Consider the following 19,256-nt stretch of genomic DNA (forward strand, 5'->3'; position numbering starts at 1 on the left):
CTTTTAAACCACTCATCAGCATGTTAGATAAGATAAACAACCCTTGTGCATAGATGGCAAATAGGTTTCTGTAAATGTCTTTCTCCCACCCTGTCATGAGATTCCAGGTGAGCTGGGACCCTGCACATACAAGCATTGCAAGCCAGATTTCTTTTTATTGACTTCAAAATTATCCTAAAGTCTGATGTTCTCCAAGATGGGCCTGTCAATTTTTCAAAGAAAAAAGTGTAAACATTAATCCAAAACTGGAAGCAGTGTTGGTTCACTGAAGATGCAATCGTTAACTGTTCTTCTATAAGCTTACATATCAACTGATGGTCAGTGACAGTGTAAACTGAGTTTCAGAATACAACACTTCCAAAAGGGAAATCTTTAACTCTTCGTATGTTTATTTTTATCTGTCATTTGGAGAAGGAAGAAAATAGGAGAACAAATGACATTTGCAAGGAGTTACTGACCTTTCAATTTCTCCTGTAGCTTGTATATATGCACAGAAAGAATTCTTATTGCCTGGAACATGAAACATGGTATATCCTCAAGTTGTCCATTACAAATCAAGGATATCATGGCTGTTTTAGGAATGATGCATGATGGGAAGAGGGAGGTCATTTTCGTGATCAGTGGAAGTCAAATATCTGTCAGGTGCATTTATGCATACTTATGTGCCTGGGATATATCCCAAAATATGCCAGGGAACTAAAAGGTAAAGGTAAAGGGTCCCCTGACCATTAGGTCCAGTCGTGGCCGACTCTGGGGTTGTGTGCTCATCTTGCTTTATTGGCCGAGGGAGCCGGCGTACAGCTTCCGGGTCATGTGGCCAGCATGGCTAAGCCGCTTCTGGAGAACCAGAGCAGCGCACGGAAACGCTGTTTACCTTCCCACCAGAGCAGTACCTATTTATCTACTTGCACTTTGACGTGTTTTCAAACTGCTAGGTTGGCAGGAGCAGGGACTGAGCAACGGGAGCTCACCCTGTCGTGGGGATTTGAACCGCCAGCCTTCTGATCGGCAAGTCCTAGGCTCTGTGGTTTAACCCACAGCGCCACCCGCGTCCCATGCCAGGGAACTACTTTTTGTAATAACAAAAATGTAAAAAACAAGCAAAAAACCAGTACTATTGTGTTGCAACATTACAGGTTTTTACCATTTTGGAAATTAGCTTTTTCCCTTTGTGAATTCTTTTGCCTCTAGCTTAGCAGTTGGATTTTTGCTCCAACTTAAGCCATGCTGGACTTCCACGCATGGCATTCAAGCAAGGGCTGGATATTACTAATTTCCTTTAAGAAATCACTTGCAAAATTTGCAGAATTATGTTCTAGAGAACTTGGTTCAGATGGGTAGGTTTGTATCTAAGTTGTTGGAGCACAATTGGGTTGTCAGCTTTCCTTTGCTTAGGCCACAATGCAGACCTCCCGCCACTGCTGCATCTCCTGTGCTGTTGCACATGGCCAGGGCAGAAGGTGAGCATTAGTAAGATCGCTGAAGCAGCCTGAAGTTGATGCAGTGGCCAGGCCACCATGCAGCTACAATGTGACCACCTTGGGATCTAATGAGCTTGGCTGGCTCAACCTTTTCCCCTCCCTTCCTCATGAATGCCCCACTTCAGAGCCTTCCAAGGGCAGGCTGCAAACCAATAACACTCTCACCCCACCACACATTTAGTGATGCCCTCACTGATGGTGTGATGCTTGCAGCACTCTGTGAGTGGTGGGAGGCCAATATAGCTAGGAGAGCTGGCCAGAGGGACACCTCCGTCCAAACCCACACCCACCAAGTGCAAGGTGGGGGTTAGATTGCTCTGTTACTCAGAGTACTGTAGGCATTCGTGAAGATAGACCTACCCTATTTTTAAATTATTTCAAGTTGATTTTTACTGTGTTGAGTTCCTGAAGATAAGAATATAAGATATAGCCTCCTTATCCTCATGCATTTTGTGCTAGTCCTACTCAGAGTAGATCCATTGAAGTTGATAGATAAATTAACTTCTGTGTATTAATTTCAGTGGGTTTATTCTGAGTAGAATCTTGGAGCACAAGGCTTGCTGTCAGGAGAATTTCAGTACTTATATCAATATGTTGTTTTACAATTCTTACAGACAATTGCTAGTCACATCTACTAAGCCGAATTTGCTATTCATTTTTGTTTCAAATTGAGATTTCTACCACACCCTGCAAGAAAATTATCAGGGTTTGGTATGTATTGATCATTGTTATTGTCCTACAAATAAAGAAGTATGTTTTTGTTTTTACTGCTCCTGTGTTTCTCATGAATAAGGGTAATCCAGAATTGATTAATGGATGGCCTTCCATTTGGATTTATTCATAAAATAAAGAATGGTCTTATCTGCAGTGAGGTACCTTTAAACTTCTGTACACTAAACTGTAGACTTTGTTAGTTATATGCTGCCTGTTTTCAGTGTTTTGTTCTTTGAACTTCTAATATAGTTTCTTTAATTTGCTTTTTTATAATCAAATTGTGGCAACATTGTTTTTGCTCTTGCTGTTATTTGATCACAATCACATCTTTTGGGATAGATTTTTTTCTGCCTCTGGTTTTCTACCTGCTCCTTCATTTCCCTCCTCATTCTTCGGTAACTGTTCTTGGATAGATTCCGGTTTGAATTATAAAAAGAAAAAGTATTGGATCTAACAAACATTTCTTGCGACTATGTACTTACATTTCAGAGTAAAAGATAGATAGGTGCTTCCAAGGAGTAATGGCGGGGTGACAATCCTCCCCCTCCTAAAAACCTACAAAAAAATAGAAAGGAACTCATACCAACACCACCCATGGCCCATTTCACTTATTACATTTTCCCAATCTTTATTCACAGAGCTTGCAAGCGTGGCATGTACAAGTACAGTGAAAGGCATAATTCAAAGTGTTGCTTTAAAGCTTGGGAGTGCTGAAAATGCACCTTCTTATACACCAGGCATCCACAAACTCGGCCCTCCAGCTGTTTTGGGACTACAATTCCCATCATCCCTGACCACTGGTCCTGTTAGCTAGGGATGATGGGAGTTGTAGTCCCAAAACAGCTGGAGGGACGAGTTTGGGGGTGCCTGTTCTACACAAACCTACCCAGTTTTTAAGAGCTTCAGAAGCCGCCATGCTCAATCCCCTCTTCATGTGTTACATGCAGAAAGAGGAAAAGTGGCACGCAGTGATCCCCAAGGCCTGCCTTTGCTTTAGTTTGGCCATCTGAGTTGGGGAAGCTTAGGTGCTTTACCTTCTTCACATGGAGATTTTGACAGATTCTGGAGCCCTGGGAAATCAAGGCACTGGGATCCTGAGAAGCCTCTTGATCAACACAAAAAGGCATGTTTCATGGGGACAGGGCCAAAAGCTTGGCCATACAGCCTCTCCCTGCTCACTTTCTCTCTTTGTGAGTAAAACATGGAAAGGGTCTCTGAGGTGCATTTGAATGGGCACTCAAGATAATAAAATAAACAAGGAAAGGAAAGTAGAAGAGCAGCATTAACATTCACCATAAAATATAGCACAGGATATAAAAGTCATCCAATAAAACAATTCACCTTGCGTGATAGATTTAAGAATAGCAGTATGTCTATATCACGCCATCTTGGTAAGGGAAAATTTAAATCAAAATATATTTGGGAAGGAAAGACAACCTAGACTAACTTATTGGGAATATGTGGTTAATTTTATGAATCTTTTCTAATTCTCCCCTTAAAAGGATTTCTCAGAATCCATTCTTTATTTTTCCTTGTGTTAACTAAATATTTGTAGAGCACTTGTGAGTTTCATTTCTTTTATCTGGGCTTGATCCAGACATATCTTTCTGCAAAACGAAGCACTCCTTAAATTTGAAGAAGAGAGTCAGAGCATCATTATGACATCATATATTTATTAAAAAAAATAGTGAGAAAATCAAGGAAGGATTATTTATTTTTGATTGACTTCAAAGATGCATCTGATAATATGAAAACAAAAATAGCTAAAATCACCCTGCCTTCAAATTATTCAACAGAGACAGTTAAAATCAGTGGGTAAATTCTTGGAAGTTTAAATCACAAGGATTAACAAGTCAGAGGTTTCTTCTCTTCCCCTTAATCATTTAACGCACAATAGAAGCACTGACACAACAAATATCAGATAAGTTCACCATTTAAGGTATTCCAGTTAAGGGATGTAACTTTAAAATTAATAATAATAATAATAATAATAATAATAATAATAATAATAATAATAATTTATTATTTATACCCCACCCATCTGGCTGGGCTTCCCCAGCCACTCTCGGCAGCTTTCAACAAAATGTTAATATACAGTAATACATCAAACATTAAAAGCTTCCCTAAACAGGGAATTCAGATAATATTATACCAGTTTGAGTGACCCAACTACATTATTGGCTACTCCTGTTAAGATTATACTAGGCCCTGCTTGCGGATTTATGCATTTAAAAGGTACAAACAACACACTCACATCAACAGGAACTTCTTCAGGGATAAAGGCGGGTTCGTTGCTCCACCCCAGGAAATCTGCTCAGTCTTGTAGGCAAGAAGCAAGCATAGAAACAGGGAGACATGGACAGAAAGAGGGAGGTATTCTCCTTGCGACAACTCTATGGGTGTCAGACAGAGCTTTAAACAAGATAAATGCTATAAAGAGATAAAGTGAAGAAGGCAAAAGGAGCAGAGGGTGATGAATTTTGTCTTCAAGTTATTTTTCATTTGGCATGTGTCACAAGCCTAGCAACTTGACGGATTACGGATTTTCAAAATTTATAAAAATGCGACATGCGTAGAATGCCTTATCCATAGGCGAGAGAAGACAGGTTCTGCAACTTGCACAGCCCAGCAAATTCAGCCCAGCAAATTCAGGGTGGAAAGGTAAGTATCTTAGAAGCAAGACGAACCAATTGTTCTGCAATTAGATAGGCTCATTTTGAGCAACCTACTTCGTCACTTACTCAGGTACTGTGTATAGTGAGCACCTTGACAACTTATCATAGTGGTATATATCAAGTTTTGGGACCTAATATGTAATCCAAGTTCTTCAAGACAGCACTTGCAAGCTTCTGTGATATTAATTCAAGGTGCAGTTTTGCCAAGCAGAGTAAGAGAACAAGAGTTCTTCAGTTGTGATCATAAGAAAACTCCATGATGTTGTAGGACACAGTTTGGAATCAAGTGAAATGCTGTATCTTCAGAATGAGGCTGTATACATGCAACAGTTTTTCAATATTGGGTGGAAGTTTCAACTGGAAGAATCTACTAAGTATGGAAAATGCACCTACTTTCATCAAGATTATACACTGATGGCTTCCTATGGTGACATTATTCAATCATAATCAATTTTATCACCGTGTTAAAAGTTAAATAAAATTTTCCCTGTCTGAAGGAAAACCACAAACACAGATGACTCATTTCCAAATTTACTAGAACTAAAATGTACCGTTACCTTAGAAGAAGCTGAAATGGCTACTGAGTTTCGGTTCTGAGACGAGTCTTTCCCCCACTTCTTGTGAAAAACGGAATTTTGAAAAAATCTCAATTTAAAGGAGTCTGTCTAGCAACTTTGCTGGCATCAAACAGAATGAACTCCACAATGCTGTCTTATGTGGCTTTTTGTTGTTTGAACATAGTGAACCAGTGCAATGTCAATGAGTTCAGAAATAAAATAATTAGCCTTGTAAGTTTATACAGCTTAATATTATTTTTAGATTGCCATTATTTTCTATTTACAAAATGATCATAGTTATAATAAAATTGTTATAATATTGCCATTTCAGAATAACAGTAAAACCTGCCTGAACAGAGAATTTGTAAGTGTACAAGTCTTTTTTGCAAATATTATTTTTACAAATATTTGATCCATGCTGATCTTTAATGCTCATTTTTCTCCACCTTTTCAGGTAAACTTAAGTCTTCCTACTAAGTGGGTAAGAAAACAATTCAAACACTTAAATTACAAAAGCCTTGAAAGACTGAAGCCCTTGACTTATATGCATTGTTGTTCTTAACAATTTATTATCACCTGTTTAAAATTCTTGCAAGAATGAACAAGTTAATACCAATACTGTTATTAACATGTCTATTCGGAATTGTTATTAATTACTGTATTTTTTGCACCCTAACACTCACTTTTTTCCTCCTGAAAAGTAAGGGGAAATGTCTGTGCGTGTTATGGAGGGAATGCCTACAGGTGGCATGCCTATGGATTTTCCTCCTCTAAAAACTACATGCGTGTTATGGTCGGGTGCGTGTTATAGAGCGAAAAATACGGTAGCAGAAGATGAGAATGTTGTTCCCAGATTAGTTTAAAAGGTGTAAGAGCATTTTTAAAAATTATAATATGTGTAAGAGTGTCGTCGTCATCATCATCATCTTGAATAAACATAAAACTTAACTGGTTAGACCTGGATTTCATCTTCCACAAACAGAAATGCTTCTTCTGTTTCACACAATGCTTTTGATCTAGCAGAAGAATGCTGCTGATGGAGAGGGGTAGATGATAGCTGTCAATTTCCCCATTTCCCTTGCAGCCTCCAACAACACCTCCCACACTGCTCCAGAGATCCCACACTGCCGCTCTGAGGTTGTTTCCACTGGCGGAAGTGAACTCTAGATCCAATTTAATAAGACAGACTGCCCCCCAACAAATTATTTTATTTATTTATTTTTTAAATTTCTATACCGTCCTATACCTGGGCAGTTCACATAAATTTATTGATATACCACTATTCATTGAAAAAAATGAGAGTGGTTTACAACATAAAACCATACAATCAAAACCAGTAAACACCAATGAAAATTATCGGCAACTTAGATATGTCATACAGACTGCATGCACTTACTCTGCTTTCAACATATACTGTACATCTACAGTATATATTCGTGTTGATTTTTTTAATATATGAAAGTGGAAGCAGTGGATTCATTAGATTTCTTTTCCAGACAGCTGTTGCAAAAAAACAAACAAAAAAACCCATTATCTGGATCTGCTAACCAACTATATCAAAATCAACACCTTTCTTGAAATTGCAAGGATGAAATTTGCAAATGAAATTTGAACATGTTATAAATTTTGGGTTATGAAAAGATTAAGACAAAGGGGTCTTAAGAAGTGAAATGTGGCCCAATGGCTTTTGTTCATCGTTCCAGCATGAAAAGTGCATGGTTCTGAAATGTGAAATATGCATCAAAGTGAATAAACTAGAAACTGTGGCAGTTTTTAAGTTTCACAGAAATCAACAGTGCTGAATTCCTCTTATGAATAGTACTTAACAGTGCTTAATCTGGATGGATCATACTGTATCATTTTTGTAATATATATATATGTTTAAATATATCTAAAAAACTACAGGCAAAAATGCATAAAACATGAAACACAATTCCCTCTTGCTCCCTACAAATGAAGAAAAAAAATCTAATATTTACAAGAAAACTGTTGGATTTTGTCAACCTGTCATACATTTTAAAAAAATAATCTCTGAGTGACAAAGGACTAGACCATGTTTTTCAAATGGATTCTCAAAAATATATGTTATTTCTAAATTATTATTTTTTGGTTTGGCTAATTCAGATTCAAAATTATACAACTGTTTTTGGTTTTGGTAAAGAAGCTTTAAATGCTCTCTTGAAATCATTTTAAATACTGCATTAAACTGAAGACTTGTAGGTAAAATGACATAACTTAATTTCAAAATATTCACCAGAGCTAAGTTTTTTTAAAAATCAAACATACTAGGTTTGGATGTGAACCATTCCCCCTGCTATGCCTTGAGAACTGCATTCAACAGATGCACAATCTCATCCTATGCCAGTATTTAATTGGAAATAAGATCCATTGGGTTCAATGGGGTTTACTGCTAAGTAATTAGGCAGATGGTTTCAACCCTAGAGGCTAGGCTTTTAAAAACATGTTTATGGCAAGCAGATGGTCCACTCTGTTCTAAGACCATTTTCTCATGAAGGAACCATAGAGAGCTGTTTATTGGGCTGGAAATGTTATATGGGATAAGTGCATGAACGATCCAGTGTCTGCTGATCACCTACCTCCTTCTTGGAAACAGAAAGTGCTTCTCCGATGTTTATAAGACTGGCATAGCATAGCTTATTTTGGGAGTTTGTTGTCTGACTGAACAAATACATGGGAGCCCAATTTAAAGACATATAAGTTGGCATGAATAAAACTTGGCATTTCAGAATAAAACTTAGGTGGCCCCTAGGTGACCTATGCACTTTTACATTAAGTATATTGGACATCATATATATATATATATATATATATGCAGGTTTTGGTGTCTTCGGGTGTATTCCCGTGTAAGAGTTGGGGTGTCTGGGCGACGTTTCGACGAGGTCTCACTCGTCATCTTCAGGCTGGTGCTTTCGGCTTCTTGTTACTGGAACAGAGCAGGATCTTAGTGTTTGAGTTCCTATAAATACTGTTGAGGGGGTGTGGTGTATAGCCTCCAACGTTCTGGGCAGAGAGGAAGTTCCTAGATTAGTGTGCCTTTTCTTCTTTTGTTCCTTAATTACTTGAGGGATATCTTGAGTGATTTCATGAGTGATATTCTGAATACCACTTAGGTGGGTCATTAAGTGTGGATTAGTTGCTAAAGCTTTCGTGTCTTGACCTCTTGAGCTTGTGAAGAGTTTTTCGAAGATGGCTGTGCTGCATTTAGTTGTGCTCTGGCTTGGCTTCGTGTATAGGGGCGAGCTGTGGTTTTGTGCCCTGTGCCAGCCAGATCTGTGTAGGGATTGCAGGGGGGTGCAGCATCCGGAGGTGCCACTATAGTTTGGCTACTGGATGGAGTTTGTAATTTATCTGTGGAGAGGGTCTGGGTTTGGGTCTGGTGTGGTTGATTGGTGACGGCGTTCTGTGTGCCTCTGGTTCTGGTGTCGGTTTTTGTGGGGAGGGCTAATTTCCAGATGTCTGGCAGGCGGGACGTGTCGTCACGCTTGTTCATGTTGTGAGGGTGTTTCTCTATCTCGATGGCTTCCATGATTATTCTCTTGTGGTGATGTTCCATGTTAAAGAGCAATTTGGAATCTGCAAAATTAATTTCGTGTCCTGTTTCTTTCATGTGTTGGAAAAGAGAGGAAGTTTTTTCTTCTTTTTTGACGGCATTCTTGTGTTCTGCGATACGTGCATTTATTCGTCTGTTTGTTTGTCCAATGTACGTGGCTGGGCAGACTTTGCAGGGTATTTCATAGACCCCTTGGTTTTCCAACTGGATTTTGTCTTTGGGGTTTCTGAGGATATTGGCTATTTTTTGGTTGGTGCAGAAGGCTGTTTTGATATTGTGTTTATGGAGGATTTTGCTAATTTTATCTGTAGTGCCCTTGATATAAGGAAGGAGGGCCATGCCATTGTTTTCTTCTGTGTCTTGGTTTTTGGGGGGTGTTTCTTTTTGGATTAGCTTGGTAACCCTGTTTTGCTGGTATCCATTGGCGATTAACACATTAGAGAGATTCTGTAACTCAGTTGTCAAGTGGTCTTTGTCAGCCAGGCGTTTGGTTCTGGAGATGAGAGTCTTGGCTACGGAGTTTATTTGTGCAGGGTGGTGGTGTGATTGTGCATGTAAGTAGCGGTTGGTGTGTGTTTTTTTCCGGTAGATAGTGTGTCCTAGGGAGCCATCAGGTTTTTTGTAGATTAGGACGTCAAGGAAGGGGAGTTGGTTGTTGTCTTCTATTTCCATAGTGAATTGTATTTTGGGGTGTAGGCTGTTGAGATGTGTGAGGAAGCTATCTAGTTTTTCTTTCCCGTGTGGCCAAATTACAAAGGTGTCGTCAACATATCTGAGCCAAAGTTTGGGTTTGTGTTCTGACTTATCTAAAGCATTGGTTTCAAAGTGTTCCATGTACAAATTTGCGATGACAGGTGAGAGGGGTGATCCCATAGGTGCTCCTTCTATCTGTTTGTATCTTTGTCCATTGTGGATGAAGTACGTGTTGGTTAGGCAGTGGTTGGTCAGGTCCAGGATGTATTCGGGGGGGTTGTATTTGTTTTGAATGGCTGTCAAGGCTTCATTAATGGGCACTTGAGTGAAGAGAGATACAACATCGAAGCTCACAAGTAGGTCATCGGGATGTAGGTTTTGCTTCTTTATTGTTTCTATGAACTGGAAGGAGTTAGTAACGTGTGAAGCGATGGATTCTGCATAGGGCTGAAGTTGCTTAGCGAGAAATTTAGCGAGATTTTGTAGAGGTGAGCCTATGGAGCTGACTATTGGTCTGAGTGGTGTTCCTTCTTTGTGTATCTTGGGGAGACCGTAGAGTTTGGGGCATCTGGATGATTTTTCTCTGGGGATGATTCTTAGCTGGATTTCTTCACTGATAGGAGAGGCTTTTATTTTGGATTTGGTGGTTTTTTCCAGATAGGTGGTGGGATCTGTTTTTATAGGTTGGTAGGTAGGGTCTTGGAGTAGATTTGATAGTTTTGCTTGGTAGTCCGATGTGTTCATCACAACAGTGGCATTGCCTTTGTCTGCTGGGAGAATGATTATGTTGTTGTCTTTCCTCAGGTTGGTGAGTGCTTTCTGTTCTTCTTTGTGTAAATTGCTTCTGGGTGGTTTGCTGGAGCAGAGGATGTTGGTGACTTCAAGTCTGATTTTATTGGCTTCATCTGGGTCGATTTTGGTTAGGCTAGCTTCGACTCCGCATATGATGTTTTCCGTGGGGATGCGTCTCGGGGCGACTGCAAAGTTGAAACCTTTGGAGAGTACTTTGGTTTCAGTTTGGGTGAGGATCCTGTCTGATATGTTATGTACTGTTTGTTTCATGGGTTGTTGTGGAGGGTGGCTGGGCTTCTGGCGTTTCTCTAGTTTGTAGAGTTTGTTGGTGTGTCTGTCTGTCTTATGTGAGGTCTCAGTTTCAGCTCTCCAGACGGCTAGTTGTTTGCATTTGTCCCAGAGTGCAGGGTGGATTTTGTTACAGAGTTTGAGGTGAAGAGTGAGCAGATCTTTGTTGGTTTGGTTTAGTAGGTATCTTTTCTTATGTATTTCGTTTCTGATTAGGGATAGTTCAGTTCGTTTCAGGATCCTTTCGGTAGCTGGGGTTTTAGAGTGGAATTTAAGTTGGAAGCATGTGGGAGTTAAGTTGTTGTCTCGGCAGTTGCGTAGGAACAGGAGATCACATAAGATGGTGGCTCTTCGGATTTCTAGTTTCTCGTAGGTTCTTGTCAGCTGGAAGGTTTCCTCCCCGTAGAGGTGAGATATTTGCTTTCGTAGATTTTCACGGGTACAGGAATGCAGGTTTTGGTGTCTTCGGGTGTATTCCCGTGTAAGAGTTGGGGTGTCTGGGCGACGTTTCGACGAGGTCCAAAAAATAGCCAATATCCTCAGAAACCCCAAAGACAAAATCCAGTTGGAAAACCAAGGGGTCTATGAAATACCCTGCAAAGTCTGCCCAGCCACGTACATTGGACAAACAAACAGACGAATAAATGCACGTATCGCAGAACACAAGAATGCCGTCAAAAAAGAAGAAAAAACTTCCTCTCTTTTCCAACACATGAAAGAAACAGGACACGAAATTAATTTTGCAGATTCCAAATTGCTCTTTAACATGGAACATCACCACAAGAGAATAATCATGGAAGCCATCGAGATAGAGAAACACCCTCACAACATGAACAAGCGTGACGACACGTCCCGCCTGCCAGACATCTGGAAATTAGCCCTCCCCACAAAAACCGACACCAGAACCAGAGGCACACAGAACGCCGTCACCAATCAACCACACCAGACCCAAACCCAGACCCTCTCCACAGATAAATTACAAACTCCATCCAGTAGCCAAACTATAGTGGCACCTCCGGATGCTGCACCCCCCTGCAATCCCTACACAGATCTGGCTGGCACAGGGCACAAAACCACAGCTCGCCCCTATACACGAAGCCAAGCCAGAGCACAACTAAATGCAGCACAGCCATCTTCGAAAAACTCTTCACAAGCTCAAGAGGTCAAGACACGAAAGCTTTAGCAACTAATCCACACTTAATGACCCACCTAAGTGGTATTCAGAATATCACTCATGAAATCACTCAAGATATCCCTCAAGTAATTAAGGAACAAAAGAAGAAAAGGCACACTAATCTAGGAACTTCCTCTCTGCCCAGAACGTTGGAGGCTATACACCACACCCCCTCAACAGTATTTATAGGAACTCAAACACTAAGATCCTGCTCTGTTCCAGTAACAAGAAGCCGAAAGCACCAGCCTGAAGATGACGAGTGAGACCTCGTCGAAACGTCGCCCAGACACCCCAACTCTTACACGGGAATACACCCGAAGACACCAAAACCTGCATTCCTGTACCCGTGAAAATCTACGAAAGCATATATATATATATATATATATATATATATATATGCAATAGCATTTAACAATCTGTCTCCATTACACTTGAGACCAGATAATTTTATGTTCTTACATATCTGGTTTCCCTTTGCCCTTTAAAATTTATAGAAATAAAGATCAGGCCAGGCAGGGTGAAGGCTATAATTAGTTATGACATCAAAACCCATAACTGGTCAGTTCAGAAGTCAAATCTGAACGGTTGAAAAAACTATTGAGTGGCTGACTTGGTTGCAACAGCAACGTCCCATGTGCATTCCAAGGTTGGGCACAGCACGCTTCTGTTGTGGGGTTTTTTTAAGGTAACCAGTCTAAAAGTAGCTACCACAGGGAAGCACAGGGTCTACGGAGGAACTGAACACAGATTATATAACGTGGACATAAATCACATTAAAAATGTGAAGAATCCTCTCAGAGGGCAATAGCACATCATCAAGAAAACCTGTTGTTCTGTGGGGCTTTCTCTACCTTGATTTTTAGCCGTGCCACCACTCTATCAATCTTGATTCGTAGTACTGGCACTGAGTACTGCCTAGAGAGTGACAGGTTATCATAAAGCAGGAGCCACAGCAGTAATTCAGGTCCATGGACTGGACCCCAGCGGTGGCCACAAGCAGGAGCCAAAAGTCAATTTTTTAAAAACAGGAAGATAAAAATAAAAAAAGTTACAGCAGGCATCCCCAAACTCTGCCCTCCAGATGTTTTGGGACTACAGCTCCCATCATCCCTGGCCACTGGTCCTGTAAGCTAGGGATGATGGGAGCTGTAGTCCCAAAACATCTGGAGGGCAGAGTTTGGGGATGCCTGAGTTACAGGATTTGTTAAAAGTTCAACCAAGATGATGCTGGAAGAAATAAATGGGGAGACAGTTATGAGTTCCAACAGAGCAAGTCTGGCCATCCCCAATTGTCACACAGTGAGTTAGGCCTCTGCTCACTTAACCATTAAGGATGGCTGAAATATAAGCGCACACTAATAATACATTTGACCATGAATGACAATGTTAGCGATAAAATGGTAGTTTTATATTATGAGAAGTATGCCACAATTTCTGATCGAATATATGCATATTTCAAGTCCTAATCACAGTTTTATGCAGTGCTTTTTTCTGGGGGTGTGGGAACCAGAAGGACACATACTCCTAAACATTTTGTGAATCTTTGTACTTTTGTCCATTCACTGTGTTTATTTTTCCCAATTTGAACTGTAAAATGGCGAAAGTACCCCTATTTTTTATATATATTTTTTAGAAAAAAGCACTGGTTTTGTGCCATTTTCTAATATAAAGAATGGGGTTATTACTCTAGTTTATATTCTGTTAGCAGAACAGTATGTTTTGCACAGTTGTCATTGTTATAAGTGCATTTGGTTTTGATGTTAAAATAGTACTTATGTTTCTCAGACTGGTTGTAAATGGTCATGTCTTGATAAAGGATTTGAAGCTATTCAGAATCTGAAGCCAAATTCCAGGTGTGCTGAGAAGATTAAGAACCTTAATAAACGCTATACACAAATCAAGCGGAAGCAGGCATGCAAGGTAGGTGGTGTATTCCTATAAATATAAAATACATACAAGAGTTTATATATTTATAATGCTTAACAAACACAGCTACATTATTATTCACCATTTGTATTTCTAAGTCTTGCCCTTATATCTTTCTAATTTCTATTTGGTTCTACACTTATTAGCAGTTCATACAATTCTGCGACAGTTTTCGTATGAAATCTGGATCTCTGTATTAATTTCTCAAATGGGGTTAATTTTCTAGTTATTTTTTCTTTTAATAGCTTTTTTTTTTTACTGAAGAAGTAACATTTAAGAGTTTTTGTCACAGTAGTAAACTGAAGACAGTAAACGGTACAAAAATAAAAGCCACCCAGGAAATGGCCTCTTCAGAAGTTGCTCCCCCACTTAGCCTTCTCAGACGGGCTCAGCTAGTGTCATATTTGTGGTATTTTCCGCATGAGGTAAAGACTTTTCTGTTCACCCAAACCTTTTACATATTTAAGGAATTTGGGTGTCTGTTTTTTTAAAATCTATTTTTAATTTTAAAACTGCTAAAAGTGTAAAAGAATTCTATTATCTTAATAACTAGCATCCTAAGGCCCACATGAATTCCAGAACAGTGAGATAGTCACTAATAACGCCTGTTCATATGGTTTTGAAGGACAAAGATGGTGTTCTCTCTTTTAAAAAAAATGATTTTTCAGGTTTATACCTTTCAAAAAATTTACAGTCATTTTAACATTTCAAAACTTGACTTCCTTCCCCCTCTTTCTGAGGTTCCTTAAATTTATTTTTAATATTTTCTGCATCTCCAAATTAACTTAATTTGTTAAGTTGAGAAAGATGGTGTTCTCAATAGGTTTGAGACACTGTAGTGGGGGGAAAGGAGCGTGATGGTCTGTCATATTGAGTGTGTGAAGTCCTGGCTTCACCATCAAACCACTGGTTCCAATAAGATGCTAAACACAGTATATGGGATTTATGTAAACTGAAAGTGGTAAAATCACCATGGTGGGCAAAGGGAAGGCCACTCTGATAAAACTACCCTTCCACACTTTCCATAAATGCAGCAGCTTGGTCCTATTATTATTCACTCAGAAGTAAGCACCAAGAAGTTCAATGGAACTTATTCTCAGGTAAATGTGCAAAAAAGAACAACAACCTGTTGTTTTACCTACCTATCATAAATCCCATGGACCATTTGATTCCCTGCCTTCAGAGAAAGAATGTCCCTGCATAGTGAAGTTTTATTGTGTTTTTCATATTTTGCTGGTGGCTGCCCAGAGTGGCTGGGGCAACCCAGTCAGATGGGAGACATGCCATATTTTTCCGTCTATAAGACGCCACCATGTATAAGACGCCCCCAGTTTAGGGGCAACAACCAATCGCCAGTTCACCAGTGGCACTATCCATGTATAAGCCCCCCCTTCCCAAATTTTTGACATTATTTCTTTTTGGGAAAAACCTAGTCTTCTACACAGAAAAATATGGTAATTAATGAATTAATTAGTTGTTGTTGTTTTCCACCAAAACTGTGTATGCCTAGTGATTATGCAGTTTTCTAAATACCAAAATCACGCACAGACTGAGCAATTGTATATTCCCTTTTCCAAAATACTTCAGAATGCTTCACATCCTTTCAACACCTCTGCAAAGCTGTCTCATGTTACCATCAGCATAGTGCAGATGGGGACTATGACTGAAAAAAGGTGACCTAAATCCACTTGATGCCTTTTTTCTCTACATCCAGAGCTGGAAAGCAGGGCACACACAATGTTAGCCACAATCTATATTGATCCTGTCATTTCTTATGAAATGCTGCATTTTGATGCATCTTTCCCCCAACTTGTTTCGATCAGAATTGAGAAAAAATGCTCTAGGTATGTTTTAAGCTGTACCCAGTTTTGGAAAGATTGTGGGCGGGCCGAGAGAAGAACCTGGGAACTTCCTGACTGATAATCAAAGGTATTCATCACTACATCACACTATTTCTGTTCTCTTTCGCTAAGCCAGGAAGGGAAAATAAAAAGCACTTGAATTTCCGTGTGCAATAAATCTGTCCTTTAAACTTGCTTGATAAAATGTATTAGACCATTCATCATGTTTTTTCCCCGCCTTCCACAGCCTGTAATCTGCAACGCAATGTGTGACAACTCCACTAGCGGAGATACGGGAAAATTTTTCAGCGAGGCTATAGAACATCTTCAAGCAGTAACACAGGAGAACATGAGGTGGATCTCAAATTAGTATTTACTGTATTTGACACATAAGGCCATACCTTTCAGTAACTTTCTGTAAAACCACAGAACTGCCATATACGTGTGCAGAGAATAAAGATTTTCATATGTTATCTTTTTACTCCTTTTTTATTTTCCAAATTATTGTGCCAAGAGCTTTCTCAGTAAACAGGCCTAGGATACGCCAGGTAACTCCCTGTGGACGCCCTCCCACCAAATGTCAAAGAGAACAACAACTGCCAGACTTTTAGAAGACATCTAAAGGCAGCCCTGTTTAGGGAAGCTTTTAATGTTTGATGTAGTACAGTATTTTAATATTTTTTGTTGGAAGCCACCCAGAGTGGCTGGGGAAACCCAGCCAGATGGGCGGGGTATAAATAATAAATTGTTGTTGTTGTTGTTGTTGTTGTTGTTGTTGTTGTTGTTGTTGTTATAACTTGCATATTGAGCTTCCATCATGATCTCTTTGAAAAAGTTTGAGGACCTCTTGAAAATAATCAATTTGCACAATGATACTCTTTTCTAATGAGAAACCCTATTTTAAAGGGCATTTCTTGATCATAACTGTCAACCTTCCCTTTTCTTTGGTGGGAAATTCCCTTATTCCAGTGCTGTTTCCCACTGCTTCCCACTGCTATCCCGGATTGTTAGATATGCTGTAGACTGTCCCAGGGACAGGTGAGGCTGCTGATCCCTTATTTTCAAATCTGAAAGTTGACAGCTATGTTCTTGACTAAGAGTTTCACAACCTGATTCTTCCAGACAATGCCTGGAGCAGGGGTCTCCAAGCTTTCCTTGCCTCAGGCCGGGGATCTCCAGGGATGATTGCGCGGTGGGCCAGAGGGCAGGGGAGCGCATGCCAGTACATGCCCACACATGCTATTTCCGGCACACTTCCAGGTCAGAGGAGGCCTGTGCGCATGCACGCCAAGCTATTTCCAGTGCTCCTCCGCCCTGGAAGTGGATCCCCGCGCTGCACCGTGCCGGTAAGAGCGGGTGGCAGTGGGCAGCAGTGGGGGTCACCGCAGGCTGGATAAACAAGTCCCTTGGGCCTTATTCGGCCCCTGGGCCATAGGTTGGTGACCCCTGGCCTGGAGTTTACCTGGATTACAAATACACCAGAAGCCAAACTCCACACGGGGCAGAATTCAACTTAGTGCTAAGAATATACTGTCAACACAAGCATTTTTTATTGCCCAACAGAATGATCTTCCTCTTCTTCCCAGTGCACTGATCTGGGGATTCTCCAAACTCTCCAGAGCAGATTTGGGGGAGAAACGGAGGATGAAGTGAGGGGGGGAGCCCTGTGGCACTAGCACCTTGAACTGCCTTCTACTAGTGGAATGGGTACTTGGATCGGGACCCAAGCATTTTATTCATAATGTTTCATATCCTCCAACATTCCTCAGATGAAAATAGGGACATTTCTCACACACACCAATTCCCGCCCCACCCCGCGTCTACAGAGCATTTCCTATCAGAAGTGCTACCATCACTACACCACTGGGACACAGCACAAACACCCTCCACCATCCTGAGAAAACTCCTTAATCCCGATTTAATTTTTATTATTTATTTTTATTTTTATTATTTATTATTTTATTCTGTGGCATCTGTCCCAAATCAAAACTCTGATAACCCAATGCTTGTGAATCGCCCAGATAATACTGCTCATAAAGTTCAGCATAACACATTCTAAGAAACCTTTGCAGGATGGGTACCAAGGGCATGAACAGGGTCCTGCCTGGTGCCGAAATCAGGCTTGAAAAAAGCCTTGTAACTGTTGCCAATAGGTGGTTTTTTCCAGTCCTAATTGTGACACAAGGAGGCAACATGGGTGGGTTAAAACTGGGGAAAGTTAATTCCCCTCCACCAAAAATTCACCTCTGCCACCATTAGGCTTGAACGAAGCATTCTATTGCAGCCAATGGAAGACTTTGTTCAACCCTCACTGCAATCAAGGTGTTTTAGTGTGTGCAATTTAGGAGGTTCTTACTAGGAAAGCAATAACTAACTCTTCCTTCCCCCGCTGCCACCGACACCAAAACTGCCCTTCTCTCATTGCAATTAGGCTCAAAGAAGTCCTCATATCACCTACAACAGAACACTTTTTTCAAGCCAAATTGCTGCCAGAGATGTGTGTGCACATGTGACTGTGGTGCACATGTGCACAGTTGCATGTGTTTGGTTGTGCACATACATGGTGTCTATGGAATGTTCTGTTTTTGTTTGTCGGCTATCCAGGGTCAAATTTCTCTTTGGACTCTCCACTAGGTTCACAGGCATACATAACTTGGATACACTTTGCTATCTACTGTTGATCAAAGCAAAGTTGCAATTCAAGGCAGACTAGACTATTTGCAGCAGTAAAACCTATCGTCATGCAGTCAGCTGCTGCTTACTATTGTGGAGTTTTCTTTAGGGTACAAAATTGCTAAGATTCTACAAGGCAAACTGAGTTTTGTAAGATCTGCTAGATAGATTAAGTGAACAGGAACAATGGTGCTAAAACATATTTTCAACGAAAACAAACCATCTGTTATCCTGAGGTCACAAACCTTTATGGATTATTCAGTATTTGCCATGCTACTGATTCTGACATTTCCCAAGATAAGATTAATCTCTCCTTTTTTTAAACCAAGTATAAACAAAGGTTGGCTTGACTTGTATCACTTAATCCCCCGGAACTCTTTTCTTTTTCTTCGTTCCGATTGTACATCCTCTTTCACAAAATATGTGTAACTCGGCAATTTTCTGCAGGATCATTTTGAAATAGATCTGTGGGTGTGGGTCTCTTTTCACAGTGGCAGTGCCCGCTGAAAGTTCAGGGCTGACAGAAGCAAGGATAAATCATTCAGCTGGAAGTGTAACCTAAAGGCAAAGTTGGTATAAAGAATGAAACATCAGAGCATCAGCTACCTTTGTGTTCATTTTAATACATTAAGAGTTATTAAACTCTTCATATTATGTTTGAACCAAGCAGTGCAAATGTGAATTCTGACACATATTGGGAATTACCCAAAACTGAAGAATCACTGAGACAACAGACTTCCAGGCATGCAATGGAGATTCTTTTTCAGTCCTCTGCAGCTCCCCATGCCCCTTCAAAATCAGTTCTGGAGGGGTGGACCACCCCTTGGGGGGCACGCAGGGAAGGAGAGGAAATGCAAATGCTCTTGTGCTA

The 19,256-nt window shown here is 40.4% G+C and overlaps 1 protein-coding gene across 2 annotated transcripts; it reads left to right on the forward strand.

Moving 5' to 3' along the window:
- Positions 1 to 4,473: 4,473 nt before the first annotated feature.
- On the forward strand, positions 4,474 to 16,185 carry LOC309526825 (uncharacterized protein). Of its 2 annotated transcripts, none has more exons than XR_014216962.1 (5): positions 4,474 to 5,658; positions 5,759 to 5,791; positions 5,882 to 5,908; positions 13,762 to 13,865; positions 15,960 to 16,185. XR_014216962.1 is itself a non-coding variant. In XM_082213108.1 (5 exons), the coding sequence occupies exons 1-5, from the start codon at positions 5,563 to 5,565 to the stop codon at positions 16,080 to 16,082; spliced, it is 414 nt and encodes a 137-aa protein (XP_082069234.1). In that variant the 5' UTR covers positions 4,474 to 5,562; the 3' UTR covers positions 16,083 to 16,185. The 2 variants fall into 2 exon arrangements, 1 of the variants encoding a protein (XP_082069234.1); XM_082213108.1 differs by having other exon boundaries at positions 13,731 to 13,865.
- The last annotated feature ends 3,071 nt before the right edge of the window (positions 16,186 to 19,256 follow it).

The sequence above is a fragment of the Podarcis vaucheri genome (genome assembly GCF_965113315.1).
Source record: "Podarcis vaucheri genome assembly, chromosome: 2".
NCBI classification, from domain to species: domain Eukaryota; kingdom Metazoa; phylum Chordata; class Lepidosauria; order Squamata; family Lacertidae; genus Podarcis; species Podarcis vaucheri.